Consider the following 9355-nt stretch of genomic DNA (forward strand, 5'->3'; position numbering starts at 1 on the left):
CTGAGACGTATAACCCTGCCCCTTCCGCTAGCAGGCACACGAGGCACATACCGGCAGCGCCAGCTTTGAATTCACACAGAGCGGCATCCGCTGCGCAGTTAGACAGTAAACATGAATGGATTAATTTTTTTTTTTGCTGCAGAACATCTCAAAGTAAGGAGCTGGTTTATGATGTGATCAATTATGCGGATTATGATGATGGCTTTGTTTTGTAAGTAAAACTGCGAGGCTGTGTCGTAGCGGAATGTGAAAAAATGGCTGCGACTGTCTGGTCGCTAGAGATCTCCTGAGCTAACGGCTAACGGTTAGCATTGAATTAATTTATCAAAACGTCATTGGCATAAATGTGGCGAGTGGGACTGCCTAGGGGGCGCTATATCGATTGTGTTACTTGGTATTATACGTAACTTTGTCATATGTTGTGTTTGGAGTGTGTACAAACAGCTGAGATGACTTTGTAGCGCAGGAGCTGCAGTTTGAGCAGGTATGCGTCATCATTATATTCGTTACTGATGAGTGCACGTTATGAGTGGATTCATTTTTGAATCCGCCGGTGGGGGCGCCGGTGGGGGCGCTCGGGCCAGATTGGTATTGGCATCTATTGGCATAGATACAGGTTCAAGAACCAAGGTAGAAACTTGAACATGCCCTTCCTCTTACAAATTTCGGAAGTTCAATCCATTTTAACATATCAAAATTAACTTAATACGTACAGAACTGTTAGTTAAACAGATCAGGGGACAGAAAACATGAATATGCCCTGTATTATGTATCGTATAATATTAAAGACAGTTTGCATCAAGTTTACCTTTCATGAACGTTTTTGCATTTGATTGTCAGTTTTATTGTATGTCTGCAACTTCTCTTGATCTGCAAGAAAATCTCCAAGCTGGTGCTGCTTCATGCATGCAGGTAAAGACAGTGACCTTACTTTTGACTCTTAATTTAATACTGCATTTTTTACTGTTGTCACATGGTATCCTAAGATAACACTGTCTAATATTCAGATTAAATAAAGGCAGTGGGCACTGCAAACTATTTATTTCCATTACCCACCTGAAGTAATAAAAATACAGTTCCGACAAACACAAATCATCACACACTATAGTAACCTCCCCTCTCGTATGTGCTCACAGGCCTTGATGTGTAAATAAATAGGCCTGTAAATGTAATACTGCCTTTTATCTCTGATTGTAAATATCTGAGTGGGCAGGGCTTGTCCTTATATTCTCTTTTGTGTCCATCTGTTTTCTTTTTTTGTTTTTCTCTTTATGTCCCATCTGTGTGCTCAGAGTTTGCCCTTTGGTCAGACGGTTGCTAAGAACCCTACCTACTTCCTGCAGATGATATTAGATATGGTCGAAACTGCCATTAATTTCATCAGGCTCAGCAACAAAGGCAACATTTCCCCATCATACATCTATAATAAAATAACTTAAGCAATAACAATTTTGAAACTTATACATTTTAATCTTTCCCTCTTTCCAGGACTGATTTTAGCAAGGGGGTTAGATTTGTCTCATAACTGCAACAGAATGAAAGAAAATTAATTGTAGACTGCTCCTGTCTCTGTGTCAGGACATATTAATAATAAATTAGCTATAAATGCATACAATAGGCACAACCTCTCTCTCAAATCATATTATTGCTGCTGTGTGATGGCTAAGAGGTATTTTATCAACTGCACAGTACACTACTAACTTGCAAGTAAAGTTAAGTTAAGCCGGCCTCCTTGTGAAATAAAACTCATTAATTGAGCAACAATTACAACTTGCTCGGAAGGCCAATCCCTTTGAATGTGGACTTTGTGAGAGGTACACCCAACCCAACAAATCTAGATACACCAGGATCATATACATGTACACAAGTCAGTTTATTGCCACATTTAATTCAATTTTACAGGTGCTGGAAATAGTTTTTACAGTTCGCCATCAAAGAGTGAAAAAATAATCTTTCCATTCTGTGCTGTCATCATCTTGACGAGAAAGCACAACAACATCTGGGGGATCTGAGGCTGGCCAGAGTCCAACAAGTCACTAACCCTAGCCGATTTCTTGGCCATCCAGATGTAGACTACTGGCTAGCCTCAATTACAGAACCATGAAACCCTCAGCAACTGAAACGTGTGTGTGTGTGTGTGTGTGTGTCTGTGTGTGTGTGTATATATATATATATATATATATATATTTATATACATACATAATTTATTCCAAATTGTCTCTAAAATGTTTATGTTATGAGTTTTGTCTGTTTTTCTTCAGAGTTGTTTCAAAATGTGGACACTTAGAAATATGTGTCCACAAAACATGTTGTTTTTTGTTTTAAAATCAGTGTTATTGATTTATCTGATCTTCACTGTCCCAAAACAATGTGTAATGTACAGTGTCTGGAAATGCTTGATAGAGAAAAAACAATCCTTTGTCATCTGATGTAAAAAACTTAAGTGATAAACCTCAGTCATAAACACACTCACAATAAAGATGGATAATTAAAAAACATCCAAATACTTTTTATAGACCACGCCTTGTCCAACAGCCATTTATCTTTCTGGACTTTGATTTACACAGAGAGCATGACATCACTTAGAAGATAATTTGAATGTAAGTAAGTCCCAGAAATATTGCCAGTCATCACATGAGTAAGTCAAATGATGAGATAGATGTCTTTCAGTTTTTTTTTTACTTTGCACAGATGAAGAGTTCTCAAAAGTCTCTCTATGAATAGCTGGGTGCTTTTCTGTTCAGTAACATTGTTACTTGCAACATTTTTTAAGCTCTCTGGTTCTTCTGTTCCTGTGTTTCAACCTCAAAGCCGTCATTGCAGTAGGGATTTAGATCAATGAGAGCAGAGGATTTCTTGATCCGAGAGCAGATCAGTTTGTAGAGCGCCACCAGAGGGATGGAAATCACAGGTACTACACAGAGCAGGATGATTATGGCAAACACCCAGTCGGGATAAGGCTTCATTTCAGTTTTTGGGAATAGTTCCTGGAGAAAAAAAGAAAAGAAAAAAAGCATAAAATGTAAAATGTTAAAATATTGTAACATTATTTGGAATTTTGGGAAATTTGCTGATTCTCTTTAAAAATAATTTCCACTGTCTGTGTCTATATCTATATCTGTGCGCAAAATATAACGCTAAACCCAGCAAGTGATTAGCTTTGCTTAACTTCAAGTCACTTTCCTCAACTAACTTTAGGATAACTCTTTAATTTATACTTATAGAATAAATTAAAGATTGGACTCAGTGCTACTAAATTCTTAACATCTCCATGTCAGTACCGGCGACTTGCTTACATAGGCCGGGTTCCATGCGGGATAAGAGGGGTGTGTCTGTGCCTGGACGGCCACGTAGGCAACCAACACCACCAGAAGCATTAAAGGACTGATCACCATCCAGCATGCCTTCCAGAAAATGTTGGGCCTCTTCCCAGTCATGAAAAAGATGTCGTCACTGAAACTGTTAGAGGATACGGGAACCAGAGTACATGTTTAACGCACTTGGATCTCAATCATCAAATAGGCTGCAAAGTAACACTACAGCATATCAAAGAAGAAAAGAAAAGGGTTACGTTTTCATTCCACGGCCATAAATGACTCCAGTAAGCTCAAAGAAGGCAATAATTAGCAGTGGTACAGAGCCCACGTAGCCGTTAAAGACCTCCACCCAGTAGTTCCCCGAACCCATGGTGAAGATGAGAGACGTTAAGAAGGCTACCAAGCAGATGACCGCTAAGGAAGTGAGAAAGAAAAGTTTTTTCAGAGTAGGACTTTAAAGGGGAAAACGTGCATCCATTTGACTTGAAAACAGCTTAAGCTCATTTGCAAGTACCTGTTACGAGTTCATTCGGGATCCACTTGGGCACTAGTTTGAGGTCTTTGATGGGCGTGAGGACTCCCTCTATGTTGCCAAACATGGAGGACAAACCCAAGCTAAAGAGCATGACGAAGAACAGTATGGCCCATATCTGCGAGCCTGGCATCTCTACCACTGCTTCAGTGAACACAATAAATGCCAGGCCGGTACCTGAAGCACTCTGGGGAGGAAGATAAAAGAAAGGCAAGAAAGTAACGAGGAAGCATGAACTGACTGTACATGTTTGACCGGTACATGATGTGCTGCATTCCAGGGAAAGAGAGGGGAGGCGAGAGCAGAAAGTAGGATTTAAGGGGAGAGGGAATTTAGACAAATGAAACTGCAGGCAAAAAGAATGCCCAAGACTGGGTGCATTTTTAAAGTTACAATACCTGGTCAAGGAATGTTTGCCGGTCACAGTGCCTCAGATCCACACTGGCCAGCTCACCTGGAGATGTGCGATTCAGATACTCCACCCAGGAATCATAGTTGTCTGTTGTTATGTTCTGGTCTGAAAACTCAAAGTGGTTGGTCAGAGTCAAGATGTTTCTGTAGATGGAGTACCAAAAAAGTATTCCTCATTAGTATCAGCAAGCAAAAACGATTTATTAGAATGACATACAATGTGTATGCGTACGTACTCCTTTACGCAGGAGTTGAAGGCGGTGTTAGCTTTAAATCCCAGAATGGAGAAGATGGAAATGGAGGCGTAGAGAGATGTGGCGCTATTTATTACTCCTACTAGAATAGCATCCCTCTCACAGTTGTTTCTAATTGACACGGAGCAGAAAAAAAAGTCACACACAATTCATCCAAACTTTTTTAGCGAGGGAGTTAAGCAGCTTTAGTCCTTACCTCTCTGCATTATAGCTGGAGAAAGCTATGAGACCTCCAAAGGCCACCGAGAGAGAGAAGAAGATCTGGGTGGCAGCGTCCAGCCACACCTGAGGGTTCTTCAGTACCTCCCACTGCAGCGTGCGAAAACACAGAACGTCAGGTCATCGTGTGCAGCATACAATCTGACATATAGCAGCAAGTGGTCAAACTCACATCAGGGGTGAAGAGGTACGCCAGTCCATCAGTTGCTCCAGGCAGAGTGAGTCCACGGATCAGGAAAATAGTCAGCACCAGGTAAGGGAAAGTGGCTGTCACATACACAGCCTGAAACACACAATATAGCCCTTGTTAACTCTTTTTTTCTACGTCTTACGGTAAATGTCAGCAGTGATGTCAAATGTGACTGATTTTGAAATAGGACTTTTCACCAGGTCATTCACCAGATAAACAGACCTTTCCAACGGAATCAATGCCTTTGATGAAGCAGATGTAGACCACACACCAAGCGCTGGCCAGACAGATGACCAGCCACCAATGCAGGGAGCCGCTGGTCTCGATGTCAGGTGTGACATTCAGGGTCTCGCGGTACCAGAAGTAGTTCGATGGAGTGCTCTTCACACACTCCACATTATATCCTATATGGATGCATACAAAACAAACAAAAAACAATGACACTATGAAATTCTATAAGGGCTTAAAGTTTAGTTTTTTTAAGTTTTGGTTTAAACATGCATTAACGTTTGTAACTGAGTTCAGTATTAAAACAAGAGATGTGTTTCTGCATAGTTTGATTTAAAATGTGGGAAATATGTAGTATTCAAAAAATGTATCACCATGAAACACATTTTAATATATTGGTATGATTATTGAAAATTAATGAGACCATTATTTGTGCTGTTTTCCTATGCGTGGCAGGCAAACAACTTTTTTATGCTCTTTTTTTATGTTGTGCTGCTGGATCCCTTTGTGCCATAAAACAATATAAATTCAGAAGCTTTCCTATTAAATGTGACCTGAAATGCCACGTAGAGCCTGATAGTCCTCTTGCCTCTTCTAACTTTATTATAACTAAAGTAGATTCTCAAATTAAATTTGATACATTATAATCTTACTTATACTATTAAATGCAATACGTCTGTCACTGTGGTAGTAGCAATGGCCGTGTGTGACAATTAACGTTACAAGAGCAGCTAGAATGACTTGTTACCTGTGAGGTTATCATCGAGTGGACACTGGCTCCATGGCAGGGGGTTTTGGAAAGAGTGAAATAAGTACCAGAGCACCCAGGCAAGGATGGTGTTGTAGAAAAGGCTCACCAGGAATGACACCAACATGGAGGCAATTCCTACTCACATTTTCCATACCACAAAAGAAAAATTCAGCTCGTGAAATAATGAAGATCTGACAAATATAAATGCTAATTGTTCCTAATAATTCTAGGGCACCCACCGACTCCACCCAGCAGTGGTGAGATGGAGTTCCAGACACCGATGCTGCCCATGCGGAGCCTCTGTCCTATAGCCAGCTCCAGGTAGAGCAGGGGGAGGCCCTCAAACACCAGTGCTATCAGGTACGGGATGAGGAATGCGCCTGAAGACATGAAGTTATTTACCTCCCAGTTAGATGTCAGCCAGACTTAACTGTCTTTATCAACCTACTTTGCAGAGAACATTTTAAAATAAGGTTTATTAAGATTAATGGCTGTTTGAACCATGTTAGTGAAACAAATGCCAAACACTTTTTAATTACCTTAATCGAGCCATAATAATGGAGATTTCCGGCCATGCTAAATAAGTGCACTGCAATATTGAAAAACCTCCATAATTGAAATATATTTAGAATTTTTTTCTTTTTTAAATGATCAAAAACAGGAGTGGAGACAATTAGATGAATAAAAAATCATGTTAAAACCTCCACTGCTTCAAATTACACATATATTAGGCTAAAATTAGTCAATAGTGTCGGCTGACTGTTTTCTGCTTGTGGGATTCAGGAATCTAAGAATCAATATGTGAAGTTGATAGACTATATGTACATTTACCGGATTGGCTGTTTACTCAACCTAACCCTGAACCAGGTCCTTCGGGATTCTGTTGGTTTGGGAAACAAGAGCTCTCTCTGGGGACTATGAGGAAGTAAATACAGGAATTGCTGCATTTAAGCAGAAATCTTTCCTGACATTCACCATGATCAATACAACCCAGATAAGGTTCACTATTTTGGCATTAACTGGCCTAGTTCATTTGTTAATAACTAATTCAACCAAGACAGAAAAATAATCTAAAATGCTGTTGAAGTTCAAGTCAGTATCTCATGACTGGATAAAATAGTCTGAAACGTGTTAGAAATGCAGTTAAAAAATAACATAGGTGATAAAACGTGTAATTGTCAAACAACTAACTTATACATCTCCAACAGCAAAGTTAATTAAACTATGGTGTGATGGGGAAAAATAATGCAGATCATAATATGATAGCATCTCACCTCCTCCATAGATCTGGCATAGGTAGGGAAAACGCCAGACGTTTCCAAGACCCACTGCAAAGCCAACACATGTTAACAAGTACTGAACCTTGTTGTCCCATTTGGGTCTCTCCTCTACTCCAGAGTCTTTTGTTTCGCCCATTCTCAGCTGGCAAAAAGGCTTATCACAATTCCAGTTATGATGCAAAGATGCAACACTCCTAATAATACACCTTACTCTGTAATTCTCTAACTGTTCTCAGCTCAGTATATGTCAAAGTGATGTCCAGAGCTCTCCTCTCATCCTCTGTCTTACTCTCTTTAGTGGGCAGTCCTTGTCCAATCAGTTGCAGCTTAGAGGGTTACAGATTTATTGTTTTTTATGGGGAAATCAAGCCACCAGGAAGAGAGTGAAAACATCAGGCATTATGATTTAGTGGTTAAACTTCCCTGTTTTTTTTGTTTTTTTTTAATGGGAGTGTGCTAAGCCTCCAATAATGGATAACCTGGTGATGCTTTTTCAATGTTACACTCCCCTAAAGAGGTCAATAATCAAGACACCATGACTGTTGTATCATGACAGAGACGTAAAACAAGTGGGTTAATTTGTGAACCTATAAAATATTGATTGGTGCAACTTCAATTATTCAATTGAAAGGGTATCAATAATTCCATAATAATTCGAAACAATCAGCATGTGAAAAATAGGGTGTGCAAAGTGGTAGCATCATTTTTTTTTTTATAAAAAAGCTGTGATTGTCATACAGTATAATTCCCTTCTTGTTGAACTGATCTTGATCATTTCAAGCAAGATAATTTCTGCCACCTACTGGTGTTAACCTTACTCTGCACAGACTGTGCTACTGTAGTCTCAGTTTCTGAAAAGTTCCTAAACTTCTTTGACTCTGTTTCCACTCATGGGGAGGTTGAAGTTAAATGGAGTCCCTAGGCTTGGTATCAGCTTCAAAGCTCACAGTAGGCTTGAGGTGCTACATGATCTCTGTGGCTTTGAGGCTGTAGGCCACCAAAGCCATCCTAATATCCCTTTTCAGGTCCTCTCTAGTTATCCTGGTGATGGGCAGAGCCTTGCACAGCATCATTGTAAGTGGTTGGCAAGTTTCGTTATTTGGGTCCTCGAGGCGTTTAGGGTTCTGAAGACTTATTCCTTTGCCTCCTTTTGCAGCAAACAAGTGGTACCATCTCATTCTCAAAAGCATGTTTTCTTCTGGTGCTGCAGTTTGTAGAAGTTCTTGCCTTTAAATAATTCCACCAGGACACTGCTGATGGTGGATTCTTTAACCAAAGCTTTGACTGTGATCTGATTTGCTCTCTCAGTAACACAGTTGCCAGTCATAAGCTGAAGAGAACAAAGCTGGGATGGTTTCAGGCTTTGAATTCCAGCTTTAAGATTTTTCCCTTTAGGGCTGGAGACAAACCCCTGGTCTCTGCTGTGATGACCAACCAGAGCTGCTCCACCTCCTCATAGAAATCAGCCAGAAGTATTTAGTGTCCAACCACTATCCAACATCTCCGTTGTACAGACAAGGTTCTTCTAAGCCTTGCTGGTAGGATCTTTCATCCAGGATCCATGCTGCTCAAACATTTCCTCCTTGCCAAACTCAGAGAGAAACTGAGAGAACAGCCGGCTCTCCTCATCACTGGGTGTCTGGGTGGTAGTGGGCTAACTTTCAGTCTCTGCCTTGTGTGTTATGAGGATTGGCTATGTTGTCATGATGAGGGTTGAATCTCAGGAGGGCAGGGTCTTTACTCACCAGCTGCTTCCTCCCCTGAATGGATGTGCAAAATCGTTTGATAAGACTGCTCTGAAGCAGCACAGCAGCTTCCCATCTGTTGCTTGGAGGAGGAAAGAGGATTCCATCCAAAGAGACACCTGGGCTGGAGTTAGCTGGTGATTAGCTTAGCATAAACATTGGAAGCAGGGGGAAACAGCTGGCCTGTTTCTTACAAAATCCTTCAAGCAGCACCTCTAAATTTAACTTATTAGCATGTTATATTTTGTTTGTTTAATCCATACATATAGGGTATCTTGCCTGCTCCATTTGTTGTACTTTGTTAGAGCTTGGTCACCTGGCCTCTATCTCTGTGTTCTGTCAGTGTGAGTTTGCCCTCTTTTGGCTAATTTGCTACTTTACGTCTTTTGTCTAGATAAGTCAAGGCCCAGAAACACCAAACTGATAAC

The 9355-nt window shown here is 40.4% G+C and overlaps 1 protein-coding gene across 1 annotated transcript; it reads right to left on the reverse strand.

The window, feature by feature from the left end:
- Nucleotides 1-1849: 1849 nt before the first annotated feature.
- LOC137872618 (sodium-dependent neutral amino acid transporter B(0)AT3-like) lies at nucleotides 1850-7451 on the reverse strand. The gene is made up of 12 exons (XM_068710929.1): nucleotides 7177-7451; nucleotides 6142-6282; nucleotides 5900-6037; nucleotides 5146-5327; nucleotides 4906-5016; nucleotides 4711-4823; nucleotides 4497-4625; nucleotides 4248-4404; nucleotides 3832-4036; nucleotides 3572-3731; nucleotides 3297-3459; nucleotides 1850-2987 (listed from the first exon to the last, which is right to left on the reverse strand). Exons 1-12 carry the CDS (start codon nucleotides 7316-7318, stop codon nucleotides 2769-2771), a joined length of 1860 nt encoding a protein of 619 aa, XP_068567030.1. The 5' UTR covers nucleotides 7319-7451; the 3' UTR covers nucleotides 1850-2768.
- Between the last annotated feature and the right edge of the window lie 1904 nt (nucleotides 7452-9355).

This window comes from Cebidichthys violaceus, unplaced genomic scaffold, assembly GCF_023349555.1.
Source record: "Cebidichthys violaceus isolate CVI_PGR_0920_01 unplaced genomic scaffold, fCebVio1.0.p SCAF_16, whole genome shotgun sequence".
In the NCBI taxonomy this organism is placed as follows: Eukaryota; Metazoa; Chordata; class Actinopteri; order Perciformes; family Stichaeidae; genus Cebidichthys; species Cebidichthys violaceus.

Bases quoted from the DNA above. Each gene is read 5' to 3' on its own strand.
- LOC137872618 (XM_068710929.1), bottom strand. From the start codon at position 7,318: ATGGGCGAAACAAAAGACTCTGGAGTAGAGGAGAGACCCAAATGGGAC. The intron at 6,283-7,176 runs GTGAGATGCTAT...TCATGTCTTCAG, and splicing joins ATGCCAGATCTATGGAGGAG to GCGCATTCCTCATCCCGTAC. The intron at 4,824-4,905 runs GTGAGTTTGACC...CGCACGCTGCAG, and splicing joins CGTACCTCTTCACCCCTGAT to TGGGAGGTACTGAAGAACCC.